The 15,026-nt window shown below is 40.3% G+C and overlaps 1 protein-coding gene across 2 annotated transcripts in view; it reads left to right on the forward strand.

Annotated features, from left to right (window-relative positions):
- Positions 1-7,630, forward strand: part of lmx1bb (LIM homeobox transcription factor 1, beta b) — a 40,814-nt gene extending 33,184 nt beyond the window's left edge. For both annotated transcript variants that reach the window (XM_028414417.1, XM_028414416.1), the window contains 6 exons: positions 1,417-1,649; positions 3,298-3,473; positions 3,950-4,027; positions 4,382-4,448; positions 5,353-5,514; positions 6,590-7,630. In XM_028414417.1, the coding sequence (XP_028270218.1) occupies positions 1,417-1,649; positions 3,298-3,473; positions 3,950-4,027; positions 4,382-4,448; positions 5,353-5,514; positions 6,590-6,747 (874 nt within the window). In that variant the 3' untranslated portion in view covers positions 6,748-7,630. The remainder of the gene's footprint in view (positions 1-1,416; positions 1,650-3,297; positions 3,474-3,949; positions 4,028-4,381; positions 4,449-5,352; positions 5,515-6,589) is intronic.
- Positions 7,631-15,026: the final 7,396 nt, after the last annotated feature.

The raw sequence follows: 15,026 nt of genomic DNA on the forward strand, positions 1-15,026 counted from the left end.
TAGGGTTAGAGCTGGGAACTTGTCTTGACAGATTCATCACCTCTTTTCCCCTGATCCCAGCATGTAACACACTAATCCTTCTAAAAACTAGACTCTGACTATTAAGTTTTCTGTTTGCAGCAATGAGTCAATGTGATATTTCACTCTCCTTTTTTTATTAAAATTTAAAAGTGTTGCTCTTGTCTTTAATTTTTCAGTGACCAAACTCAATGGTTTGTTTAGAAAATAGATCCAGGTTGGCAGGTCACTTAAACAAGAACCCAGCTTGTTTGAGATACATGCCAACATTTCTTTTTCAAGGGATTATCCTTGAGGTTTTTCCATAGTTCAATAATAATCTTCTTAACTTATTGTAATAAATGAAAGATTAAAGGATTTTATGAACCCTGAGAGGGCCAGTTCTGACATCTCCATTGTTTTGCTGCTGGTGAAGAAGAAAATAAGATGCTATAATCATCCTCCACTGACAGACAGGTTCTAATCATTTTTATTATGATTAATGGATATATAGAGTAGTAAAATAAAATATTAATTGTTATGATGATAAAAATTAAAAGTAGCTCTCCTGTTTCTGAGCTGATTTGTTTCTAGCACACATACAGCTGCTCATACATGTGAACACACACATATCAGTACTCCATCAGTTTCTATAACAACATTACCATAACAAAGCCATCCTTTGGTTTTCCTACTCTCATATTTACACATTATATTCATCACTATCGCTCATCCCTGTCCCAGACCAGCAGATGATGTCAATTGCTCCTCTTGCTGCCTCCCTGCCTCGCACAATGAAATAGATGTTCACCACAAATAGATAGGCGGTTGCCAGCTGTCTTCCAGACCAGGGCAAACAAAGAGGCTGCTAATAAATCCAGCTTTACGGCTGGACAAGATCAACCACACTCCCTGCCTTCTTGCTCTATTTAATGTGGCTTCTTCTGAACAACAGAAGGTGAATTAAATATCTTTCAGTCACCAATAAAACAATGCGAACATCTTCCTGAAAGGATTTAAAAGAAGATGAAGGTGTTGTCTAAGAAATGGTGATAGAGGTAGTGCTGTGTCTCGGAGGCGTGATATAAGACAGTAAGAGGAGATATGAACAGAGTAGAGGATGGCCTAGCAGCCAGCAATGTATCATTGTCGCTGATATGGTATCTGATGCATATAGAGTACTTTTAAAATGAAAGAAATGACTAAATTACCATCGATTGAGGTCCATTAGGAATGATGCAGAGCTCACCCCACCCCAGATACACTGCCAAAAGAGTCACCTCTGTGGCTACCCACAGGATCAACAAGTCGCCTTCAGAAATCTTAACCGGTGCTGAAGCTGTTATTTTTTATGAAAGTTTTTTAGGAGTGACACAGTGTTTTTGTTCTTTAAGCTGAATTATCCGTTCTCTTCTCTAGGTTGTTTGCCACCAAGTGCAGTGGTTGCATGGAAAAAATCGCCCCCACAGAGTTTGTGATGCGCGCCCTGGAATGTGTCTACCATGTGAACTGCTTTTGCTGCTGTGTGTGTGACCGCCAGCTGAGGAAGGGCGACGAGTTTGTCCTGAAGGAGGGTCAGTTGCTCTGCAAGTTTGACTACGAGAGGGAGAAAGACTTACTCAGCTCAGTCAGCCCGGATGACTCAGACTCAGGTGAGCCCTCTGCACCCTCTCACACAGGAATGAGAACAACACTGTGGTGTTATCATCACATGGCACCGGGGTGTTGTATTCTGTATGCTCCGTTCCATCACAGTGGTAGCCAGCATGGACGTCCCCCAGCGCTATTCTAACCTGCATCTTACCACTTTTACACTGCTAGTGTCAAAAGAAACAAACAATTATTAATGAACTGCTGAGACAAACCTCCAACATGACTCTGTCAGAAAGTCAAAATCAGCTTTTCAACAGCTGATTTTGTAGCATTCACTCATGCAGGGAGCATAGGTTTATGATACAGTAGGAAGTGGAAACAGGACCAAGCCAAGCCACCCTTAATGGCTCTGTGTGCGTGGGCAGGGTCTGGTGCTGGAAAGAATTAAATCACTGTATCATGGTGAGTGACAGAGGGATTTGGGGCCTTTCTGCAGAAAGCCTGCGCCTCCACTCTTATCAGCTCTAGTGTTCCTCGCCTATAGCCTCCACACACAATGAGGCATCTCGCCAAGCCTCACTGTTCACTACCATCTGGCTCACATTTAAACATGCACAAAAGCAGAGAATTTGTCAAATACATCTGTGCCTGTGTCAACTTTTGTCAACTTGTGGGAATATTTGGTTCATGTCTTCCTCGTTCATTTGTGTACCGCCGTCTCACAACAGTGCACTTTTTGTGCGTATCTCCCAATGTCAAAATAGAAAAAATGTTGACATGAACAGAGGTTAACCTCTGCATGTGGCAGATGAAATGTAGCTTTTTTGGTGAAATGTAGATACATATCAGAAACAGATGACAGGGGACAATGAGCCATCATGTGTGCGCCACTAGACCCCCAAAATCATTAGAGTTTGTTAACAGCACGGCTGGTTGTGATTTGGAAACACTTGTTTTTATCTTTGCATAGAATAAGTATGTATGCTTTAGTGCATTTGTTTGTTTAGATGGATGTGTGGTTACAGGCATAAGTCAGTGCAGAACAAAACTACGATTTGTCGAATTACATGACATATTTATGACATAATATTTATATAGACTATATATAGCTTAAAGTAATATAATGTAATATTGCTTGTTTTGCTCTTTTCATTACAAAAAACTACACTTTAATGAAATGTAGTAGGTGGGACATTGTAGGTTACGATCATTCAAATGACACCACTTTTACGGCCCCAGACTTCACAATGCTGACAATAATAATTTGTATTTTTTTTAAGGATTTTTAGTATCCTTATTTTTAGGTTTTAAAATAGACCATTTTTCTCAGAAGATGCTGTTCCCACATGTACTTTTCATGTTGCACTTGATGTAGTATTCTTATCAGAGATTGATTTAGTGTAAATCAGACAAAGCTGAGACCAATAAATTACTAGACACGGTGTCTAGTTCAGTGACGAATGTGCATATTTCATCCTGCTCTCTGTAGACTTCTGTAAGTCTAATCGTACATGTGGCCTTTTCCTTTTTGTAATAAATTGATAACAAAGTATCAAAAACACATGTGTCTCCTTTGATTAGGCACTTGTGGTGTGTGAATCTCTCGAAACAGGGAAGAATGAAAATATATTTATCAGAAGGCTGTCACTGACTAAAAGGGTGCAGTTAGTTCAAGCTTGTAACACAAAATAAAATGACTGTCCACAGAGAAAAGTGACGATGAGGAGTTGGACATTAAACCAGAGAAAGGCATAGGAAGCCAGGGCAAGGGGGACGACGGAAAGGATCTGAGGAGGCCAAAAAGACCCCGAACCATTCTAACCACTCAACAGAGACGGGCCTTCAAGGCATCCTTTGAGGTGTCCTCCAAACCCTGTAGAAAGGTAGGAGCAAGCTGAAATAATTTCACACAATGAATGATGTTTTCTTGCAATTCTCTGGTTTGTGTTTGGAGTAATGGAGATTTGGTGCTGACCACAAGCCCTACAGTAGTTTGACAAATAAAATTCTCAAATTAAAAAAATCTCCCCCACCTCAGAGCTGAGCTTTGAAGTGGCGAGCAGCATTCTGTTCTGTGTTAACTGAGGCAGGCTGGTGTAACGCAGTCCGTCTGCACCAAATGTCACACTGAGATAGGAGAGCAGCCGTCATAGCTTGGGCCCGTAAACAGGCACTGCACCAGGTCCAAGGCTTTGAAGAGGCAATAACTGAGAGGTCCAAAAGGACCACTGCATTCATTCAGCACTCTCTGAAATCAAAGAGGCAATGTGGCAGATATGTTTAGGAGGCAAAGTATTTCAGGCTGTTGTGAGTTGTTTTTGTTTTCTTGTTTGAAAGTATTTTATCTGGGTGTCTTCAGGTGAGGGAGACGCTGGCTGCAGAGACAGGACTCAGTGTTCGGGTGGTCCAGGTGTGGTTTCAGAACCAGAGAGCTAAGGTGAGATCTGCGAACACACACACACACAAACACACACAGCAGCTTTCTTCAATCTTAAAGTCCAGCTAATAAATCACCACAACTATGTGTGTTAAACTTATCACTGCATTCCTTTTCAAATGTAAAAAAAGAGCGAGGAGTTGCAAATCTAGCTCACTCTTGCATTAAATGTCTACACCCTCCTGGTTCCTGATTATTATCTTGAGAAAACCTTTGATAGTTGACAATGGAGTGCACTCAGATACAGATTTTATGCAGTTCATTCAAGGGTGAACAGCGAGGAGCATCCTTTTTAAATTAAAGAGAGCATGTTAGTTTTGGGAGTTCCTCACAACTTTGACTCCTTCATTTCAGATGAAGAAGTTGGCAAGAAGACAGCAGCAACAACAAGAACAACAGAATTCTCAGAGGCTTGGCCAAGGTATGACCCTGTACATGCCATCCACACAGAGTGGAGGCCTGGATTTTGACAATGACACAGGAGTTGTTTTGTGGCTGTTCCTAAATGTGTTTTAGAGTTTACAGTCATTTTGGGGGGGTGATGTCTTATCCTGCACTATGGGGCGTGTGGTATTTTTCCACCTGTGTCTCTCCTTCACATGCTTGGCTACTGTAGTTGACAAATTAGAGCTGATTATGTTTTTCAAGAGTCAGCCACCTTAGCTTCTGGTTTTCACAACAAACAGATAGCACTCTTTTAGCCCCTTTGCTTTCAAGCACTTTAAAGAAGTATTTTTTTTTTTTACTAAATGAACAATCAAAAATAGTAGATAAACGTCTTTTAGGTGAATACAATATTTCCCCTCACTGACTTACTTTGCACTGACCGAATGTGTATCCAATTATTACAGTGAATAGCAGATTACAAATATGTCACTGCATAAATGAGAACACTTCACATCACAAGTAGGCTGGAAATTATGTTTGGAAGCCAAGTAAAATGAATGTCAGACGTCATTTCACAAAAAAACAAAAAACACTGCAAATGGAGCTGTAGGCAGATGGGATGCAGTGAAGCCACAACAGTTTTGTCCCTCTCACCACTCAGTTAGCCAATAGCTCTGTTTGTACAGGAGCATTGTGGGAGAAGCCACAGAAAGAACTACTGTAGCTTGTCATGGAAATACTAACAGACACAGACAAACAATGCAGGTATAGGAGGTTGATTTGATGTAATTTTTAGCAGTTTGAGACATTTTTGATTAAGATTGAACTTCTGAATCTACAAGAAACAAGCTTCTATGCTCGGAGCTTGTCATCATAAGTCTGCCCTGTTCAGCCACACAATGCTTTAATGCATTATCTGTTCCTCATTTGCTTTGCAGAGGTGATGTCTAATCGGATGGAGGGGATGATGAACTCCTTCACACCGCTGGCTCCACCACAGCAGCAGCTGGTCACCATGGATCAGAACGGCTACAGCACAGACCCGTTCCAACAGGGGCTCACCCCCCCACAGATGCCCGGGGACCATATGAACCCATATGGTGAGTGTCTACTGACACCCAGCCTCAATCACACACACAAACTATTCCCCCAAAACGGCCACTGCTGCTCACAAAATGCACATATGTCTGTCCCTTGATCAACCTGATAGCTCCCCCGTGTGACACGTGCTCAGGCCACAGCCTTGTGATTTAAGTTGAAGAACAACCAGCTTCTCCTCCCACATGTGATACACAAGTGTGCTCCTAAGTTTTGAAGTGCATTTTCAGTTTGTTTAATATAGTTTTAACTTCTCGCCTCCACATCTAAGACGTGGCGGTGTTTCTGATGATGTTGGTAAAACATGTGGTCTATGTGGGCAGCTTCAGATAAACTGCAATCTAAACAGGGATTGAAGATTGTGTGAGCTAATGAATCTGGTCTCTGATTTCTGGTTGATACAGGAAGGAATTGAAATGCAAACAAGGACTGGAGGAAAATCAGTCAATCAAGTGTTAGTCCACAGGATGTAACTGGAATAACACATTTCTGAGTGATGTCCTCAGCTCGTCCCAGAGGGACCATTTCCTGAAGTTCATAACTTCCTTATAATTTGCCTCCATTTAGTTCTTCTCGGTAGTAAGAACCCAAATCCCCAGTCTCATCACTCTCCTTTGGTTTGGGGAAAAGAACAATATTGGCAAGGCATTAAAAGATATGTCTCAAAACACTGTCCCCATTTTGTGCAACACTATCATTAAGATCCAGAGTGTAATAAAGTTAACTATTCCCTCCAGAGAAATAACATGTTGAGGTTTTATGAAAGGCGTAAACAGCTATTAACCAGATCTTTTAGGAGGATGCCCCTTGTTTACATGCTCCCTCATAGACCACAATTGTCCCAGCGAGGGCAGCAAAAAGTGAGCTTTGATGATATCTTACAAAACACCACACTCACTATTGTGATGACACATAACAGCAATTTCTCAAAGTGACTATTAGTAATTATAATTTCCCAACGCTGCTATAAATCTAAGACAAGATTGCTTTGATTTCACACTCAGAGTGGTGCGTTGTTTTTAATGATGCCTCTGCCATCAAATCCTTGACTGTTATCTTCATATCCTCTCTCCGCAGGTAATGATTCTGCATTCCATGACATAGACAGTGACACGTCCTTAACCAGCCTCAGTGACTGCTTCATGGCATCATCAGAAGTCAATTCCATGCAGGCACGTGTGGGGAACCCCATTGACCGCCTCTACTCCATGCAGAACTCTTACTTTGCATCGTGAAAAGACGTCAGCACAGAATAACAACTGCCCATCTGAACCTAAAGCACGATGACCAGGGGTTTCTATACTAACACAGACATGACAGAAGAAAACCCTCCTTGCTGTAGCTCCTGGTTTTGTGCGGAAGCTTACTCAAAGATAGTAAAACCACTTGTTGTAGGACAGTGAAGATTCCTGGGGAAAAACATGACTTAAATATTATTAGAGATTTGATAGGATTGCTTATTTGTCACAAGAGATATTACTCTTTTCTTTGTTCACTTAAGAAAAACAAGTAGATACTGAAGCCACTGAATACACAAACCAAATAACACCGTGAATTTATACAGTGCATGCTCAGTTGTTAACTAAAACTTTTTGTAAGCCCCCTCCTGGTTAAGATGTGGTGTTTGGACTGTTTCTTCTTCACACTACATGGATTCCCATGTTCACCGTTAGCATTTTTGATCACTTTCCATAGGTTTAGATATCGTGTTGATAGTAAATAGGTGCAGCATGTCTGCAAGAGTGACTGTACATTTGTGTATGTATGAGAGTTTGTGATGAGAAAGAATTGTTTCAAGGAGAGAAAAAAAGTGGAGAATTTGGTGGACAAGTAGGATCAGTGAAGTGTAAATACTTTCCCCAGGCAAATTGGATGTGCATGTTAAAATGGAAATCATTCTATTTATTTAACTATAACAGGCTCTTGAAGGTACATATTAAAACTGAAAAGCTTTATTTAAAAAGGAGACCATTTTGTTTTTGTTGAGCAATTAGTGAGTTCATGAGTATCACAACTCATCTGTATACCATTTTTTAATATGAAGATTAACCTTTTTGTTTACGGTAGTTTTTTTTTCTTCAGCCAAGCTGTAAATGAGCAAAGTTGCTATTTATTTCGTACAGACCATAAACCTTTTGTTGTCATTGTCCTATGTGCATTCTCAAAATGTTAAAGTTGCTAATTGACCAAAGTTGACTGGTTTGATGAATAAACAATGTCTTTCTCCTGATAATATTAAATAAATACCATCAGTGATCATTCACTAACACATTACCTGGTTCAGTGAACAGGCATACTCTCAAATCATTACGTCGTACGTACATTTTTTTTAGCATGCATGCTATCAGCATGGCTATGAGGCTCGCGGTCATGTTCAAAGGAATACAACAACATTTATGTTGTAGACCTGTGTATACATTTGCAGAATCTGTAACACCCATATAAGATTGCCATGTCAGTCCTTTGGTCTGTATATCAGGTCTATAGATTTAAACACAAAGGTAAACAGTTTAAAGCTAGTATGCTTAGCCAACATAAACACATTTTAAAGATGCCTTGATGTATTGCTTTAAATATGATTCTCTCAACCTTAAATCCAAAGTGATGGACGTTCTGAGCTGAATCAACAGTCTGTGGACATATGCCAAAATGACCTGTCAGTGGAGTCAAGCTTCTGTGCAGGTGAAACTGGTAGGAACCAAATGTCAGCAGTGCAGCTATGTTACTGACCCTGTGTGTTTGCCGCAGCATCCCATCCATACATTGGTTGAATCTGGACACAAAACAAATCTTATCTTTGAGAATAACAGTCATCTGGTGCAAATATTTATAGGTAGAAGACATGAGTTTGGAATGATATTTGGGATAATATTTTTTGGTATGTTAAGCTTTTGCATGCACAGTCACTTTAAGTTTGAATCCTACACACTGGTTTAAACTGAAAATCTAACTTGCCTGCAGTCTGAACAAGATTTCAAAGCCAACGTTGGAGCATTTTTTCCCCACTGGTTTATTTGTTTGAAGAGTTCAGTTGTTTATCTCTGCAATAAATCCTGTAACCACTCCAGCATGTGACATAGGTGTAGAATGAAATGCTGAGGGAGAAATGTGAAAAGTGAGGGTGAGGTTGGAGTGAGAAGAGTTCAGGTGACATACCAATACAGCTGCACGACTGAAGAACACACCCACCTATAACCTCAGGGCTTGCCGGGCTGTTGCTTAGAAGTACCATCTGGGTACTCCTTCATCTCTTTGACAGCTCTTCAATGTGGCCAGGCAAGCTTCCACCCACTGTCTGTGTGGTCACATGACCACACAGATAAACTATGCATTCATGATGTTCCGTGTTACTGTGACTCAATTTATTCCTAATGTCATGACAGGGTTTAATATTTGTGGCTGTCTCAGAGTGGAAAGAAGCAGTTGAAGTTGGCATATCTAGAACATGGTTGCACTGTGGTCTTGATGTAGACATATCAGTGTGTGTGTGTATACGCTATATATTTATATACTTCTGCTATCAAGTCTTCAATCTGACAGTGAGGTGTTGGACTTGTTGGCAAGGTTACACTGCCATTTATCTTCACTTGTCATACTTGTGAGCTTTTAACCCTGGAAGCACTGCACAGTGACGTTATCTCTTTCTATTACCTGATTGGATGGAATGGTAAATCAAATGTGCTGTCTGTGTTTGTATGTATATGCGTGTGTGCATCCTGCAGATTGGCATCAGGTTTCAAGTATATATGTGGATTTAAGTGTGAAAGACATGTAAACAGACATGATAAAGACTCCCATACAGTAAACATGGATGAGGCTGCAAACACATAGTGTTTGCACAGGATGGACAGTACAATTGATTTAACTCGCCCTTTTCAGCTTACAGAGAGGTGTTTGGGTGTAGTGGGGGCAGGACGCTCTGCTGTTGACACTGAAATATACATTTTTGTTAAAGTATAGCAAAAATTACAATTAAAAAAAAAATATTAAGTAAAAAAATTGAGTGTTGGGGATTTAATGGGAGGAGCTGCCATTTTACCATTTGGGCTGGATTTTTAGTTCCATGTTTACCCTTATGTGGAATAAAGCACATTTATTTCTTTAGTTTCACTCAATGTATAGATCATCAGAGATTCTACTCTGCACCCTCTATTTTCTGGGTTTATAGAATTAATGATAACAGTAAAAGAAAAAAAAATAAGATTAAGATTAAGAAACCTTTATTAGTCCCACAATGTGGAAATTGCATTTTTGCAACAGCAGACACAGACAGCAAAGGATAAGTTAAGAAAAGATATATACATTATAAAATAGACTACAAATAAAATATAGAATAGAATCAAAAAACAGTTTACCTATTAACAGTTATTGCACAGGTGAGTGGAGGTAGAAGTGGTCTGTAAGAAAACTGTACATAGTGCATCAAAAAACGAAATAAATAATTTATTGTACACTGTGGCGTGTGAATATTGCACCTATCAGAAGTCTACATTTCTCTACAGAAATCTACATTTTTTTTGGCTGTTTCTCATTTCAGGGTTTACCTCTACACTCTACTTCCACATACAACCTATTTTTCTTACCTCCAGCTTCCCTCACTTCAAGCCTCCAGTTTTCCAAGTGGGCAGGGCAATGAGTGACCATAATCTGTGTAAGTGCATGTTCGCTGGCACTTGGAAGTGAATCAGCCAAAGAAGGCTGTCAGAGGTTGTCAGAGGTTGAGGTAAGTGTGGCCTCGATATAAAAACAGTCGCCCTGAAACCTGAGCCGGAGACACACAAACTCAGTGAGAGTTAAGAGAATCGGCCTTCAGTACACTGTTCACACATTTACTCTTCTGCCGTTCTGGCACCACATAGGAAATGAGTCTAGTGACAATATTTTCATTAGATAATCAAAATCCTGAAGTTTTTCACCTGAGACACAATTGAAGGTTTGTGATTCTTTTAGCTTCTCTTGCCCAGCCCATAAAAAAGCATGATTTGTTATTCAGGGTCATTTAAACTGAGATTCTGACCATAAAGGCACAGCAGGACTTTTAACAGTAGCTAAACAGTAAACAACATGGCATGTCCCACCCTGGCTTCATGACACTCAGGGAGGGGTTCATTCAACACTTTCATTTTGAAATTGTTTATGAATTTATTCTGCTCATAATTTGCATTCTCAAACGCCATTTCTCAACATCACATTAACAATCAAACCAATACATTACATTTTTAACAAACCAAACCCAATTAATTGTTGCTTCGCCAGTCCAATGACTCTCAGACGTCTGTGGGTTCCATACAGTCTAGATTCCTTCTCATGATTTCACAGGGTTCACAGGAGTTCATGCCGAGTCCCCAGTGGGAACAGGGGAGAGCATTTGGGTGTTTTCGTTGGGCATTTTCCATGGCGTGTGGTTAATTGTTAAGGGAGACTTTTACCCAGCGTCTGACACATATTCTTTGAGCCTTCAGGGCTTGTGCATAATCAAATAACAGAGTATACCACAGCTTTGACCATAGTGAGGGGTCAGAGCCAAACATCCAAGCATGCCCTCACAGCAGTGCGCTGCTTTGTTGTGTCAGTCAGCAGCACTGAACACTGCTGCCACTGTGTGAGACATTGTTTGCATGCTACACGTCCAACATGGATTACTGTTACTTTATTGATTCCATTAAAGGAAAACACTGTACCAACACACCACAAGTTATGTGGTGCAGACATGTGGACAGTAAAAATATAGTTAAAAAACACAATTTAAAGTAAGCTTTAATTTATTACAATCTCCTATCTTGTGTGTTGGAAGAATTGACCATTTGAACTTCTCACAGACCAATTCCGGGACATGTAAACATATTGCTGCAACTGTTTCCCCCTCCTACCTTTGTTCCTTTGCTGAGAAAAAGAGTGTGGGATTCACTTCTCAGCGCCCAAGGGTGCAGATAGAGCCCTGGATAGGGCTCAGTAATCCCCACCACTATTGGAGCCCATCTGTTTTGGTTTTCATTTTTCTGCATTATTAGTGCTTATTGGTACATGGTCTAGGAATGTAGCCAGGGTGTTTGAAGTAAAGCAGGAAGGTGATGCCAGCGGCATTAGCTGAAGGAATGATGACCTTAAGGTCTAACACAAGCCAGCACTCCTAACCTCCAGGAGCCTCTCCCTTGATGTTGGAATCCAAAGTCCTGCACTCTCTCCAACCTCAGACACAGTGACTTAACAAATTTGCCATTTCATTTGGTAATGTCACAGTCTATCATGTGATAATCTGTAGAATCATGTTTCTAGTCTGATTAATCACTTTCTTTTGCTTTATGCTATAATTACTGTTAGCATCACAGACATTATTGAATTTTTATTTCTTTCTTGACTTGTTTAGCTGAAAAACAATATATATGTTTGAATATTTGGAAGGTAATGAATGAATGAATGAATTTTTGAAGCAAAATTGTAAGTGTGATGTTTAAGAAGTACTTGGTGACAACTTTTTGTAGCCACATAGCCTCCAAACAAAATTAAACAAAGATTATAATTGTCTGATTGTCCAAAAGTGAATTTTGTTTTTATAATCAGTATTTCAGCTCCAGGCTGTGCAATAGTGTAGCTAATAATGCTGATAGCACTCAACACACTGTCCCGTGGTTATTACAGAGTGGCTGTTCATGCTCATATACTTTTGGGAATTTCCTTTAATAAGGACCCAATGACAATCAGATTTTACTGATGTGACGAATGATTGGAAATTGTTATTAGTTGTCACAGTTGCATAGCTAACCTAAATGTTCATATTGATTCTCTGTCTTTAGTTACCTTCGGGCAAACAGACACCAGCAGCAGCATTAACTAAGCAAACCTTTGTTCATGAATGTGCATTTGTCAGGCATAAAATTAAATGTGTCACTGAAGCAGATAAAGACAGCAATCATATTAAGAGCTCTGTGTATAATGAGGGTGTGTATTGCAGCAACATGAATTTGACATGAATTTACAAATTAAGTCAATAAAAACAACAAAAAACTATTACATTGGTTATTTGTTGTTTATGTACTCTTCTTACAAGCATGGATACCTGAGAACTTATAAATCCACAGTCTCTCCTCTCATGTGGATTTGAAGAAGGGAGGAGAGTGTCCTGGCTCACACATGACTTTGTGCAGAGATGCTGTTCACAAACAGTACCTCTGGATGTGGGATAAAGTGCAGGACAGGTTAGCCTGGAGCCCTGGATGTTTCAACAGAACTCACCTGTGAGGCTGGTAAATCACTGGCAGTGTACACTCAGGACTGAGCGTGGACAGTAAATCTGAAAGTCAACAGCCAGTGAGGGCTAAACCAAACTGTTAGGAATTCTGTATTTGGCACATTTCCTGTCATGTATGCATTAATTATTATGCACCCTAATGACTCCAATGAGAGGTTTTCTGGAAACCATCCACGACCTAAAGGACTCACATTTGCTCTGAAAATAAAGCTTGATCTCTGACCTGCACTGAGCAGGTTAGGAAAAAAAGTCTATGAAACGATTGCCTTTTCTTTGTTTATATAAATTAGATCCAATTTCAAGAAATTCCCAGAGATATTTTTATAACTGTAAATCAGTATCTGCTAAGTGGCACACTAGCTATTACACTGAGACCATCTAATGACCACTGGGCCACATCTGATCTCCTCTGTGACCCCCTTTGACTTGATAATCACTGTTTTCTGTGGACAGAGGTCAGCCCTACTTTGCCCTGATTTGACCTTTTCATCGGGGCATGAACTGACATGATTATCAGTTCATACTGACAATTATAACCCATTATGTTACATATGAATATAATTTGTCTGTCCGGTTTTTATGTCCAGTCCCATAATAGAGTTTTGATGTGGAGTGCATTGATTAGCCTCCTGCTCTCATCCAGTTAACAGCAGATTGTCGTCCCTTCTGCACTGCTCGGCCTTTTGGTGTGTTTTTGACAGTTTTATTGTATGGACTAAAACAGCCCCAAATGAAGCCCGGGTGAGCAGCCTCCTTTCTTGGTAGCCTTTCAAAAGGTTAGTAAATTTCACCATATGGATTTTTTTGGTGTCTCCTCCAAATGTCATCGTTTAATTATTAACTGTGGGCCCATTTCAGAGAGAGATTTGCACTTTTACAATATTGTTGTGCCTGGTGAGGTTAAGTGTGGAGGTTTCAAGGAAGGCCATTGTCCTCCCATCGTGTTTAATGAAGATGGATTTAGAGATGAAATGTTGTGTAATAAAGACAGCGTGACCTTTAAGGCCTTGCCACAAGTGAAAACACTCTGATGGCTTCAACAGACATATAACACATATTATGAACAGAGAATTTAACTGGCAGAAGTTATCATGTACTGGTAATACACTCATGGCTGATCACTTATATGTAAGTGTCTATTGATGGTAATCTTTCCCTTTCAATAGATCAGGATCAATGAGCTCTAACTCAAGATTATAACCAGTCATGAACTGCAGGTCGTGACCTCCCTGTGTGAGTAAATATTGATTACACTACAGTCAGTCAAATAAGAACAGCCACCACAGCAGTACACAGCCATGTATTATGATTTTTTTTTTTAAAGGAGTAATATCTGGCCTAATCCCTGCCTCAGCTCCAGTCTTGCCCCAGCCGCTGTACTCCTCTCTGCTGTGCATACCAGCATGCATGTCTCTGCACCAGGCTCAGGTTTCTCAGAGCTCCTGCTTGCTCAGTCAGACCTTCACTGCAGTGCACCAGAACGGGCTCCCTGAGTTTGAAGGTTCCCGTGCTCGGGCTTCCTCGGTCGGGGGTGGCGGGGTCGGGGGTGGGGGGCACACTGACTAAAGGCATGGCAGTTCACATATTCCTCACCCCCACCTTCACACATGTCATCAGATTCACTGTGCCCGCCTTGGTGAAAGCGCTCTGTTGACTTCCTCTGCTGACAAGTGAGACGTGACTAGCTCCTTGGCATTGAGCACAAACCACTGAGCAGGCCCTTCAAATAAAATAAGTAAAACTTTGTTATGATATACTTAATGTTGCCAAATGCATGATATATGTAGCCTATACTGTAGCTTTCTGTATTAAATAAGCTCTTTTTGAGAGCATGCAGTGATGCCTGACTAATGTGTGATAGAGATCCCTTTACAATGTAATGAGTCTATATCTATATGATAAGAGGCCAGTTATCTTATCTTAAAGCAGCATGAAGACTAGAAACAGGAAAAAAAGTCTGACTGTCCAAAAATAGCAAAATCCGCCTCCCTGCACCTCTGTCACCTGTAAATATGTCTAAATATTTGATTCCTAATTCAACTTGAAATATGAAAATGAAGGGGATTATGTTGGACTATCTATTGGCTGAGAGTAGCAGATACCTAAATTTGTGTTGTCACTGTGAGAGTGTTGAAAGAGCTGCCAGGTGCATTACATTAATTTTGGTAGCATTGGACTAACATTCTTAGCACAGCAGCTAGTTGTGTTTAGATTGAAGGCTTTGGATTCTTGTGTTTTACACAGCAGTGGCTGTATGTTAGGACT

This window comes from Parambassis ranga, chromosome 9 (assembly GCF_900634625.1).
Source record: "Parambassis ranga chromosome 9, fParRan2.1, whole genome shotgun sequence".
Classification (NCBI taxonomy): Eukaryota; Metazoa; Chordata; class Actinopteri; family Ambassidae; genus Parambassis; species Parambassis ranga.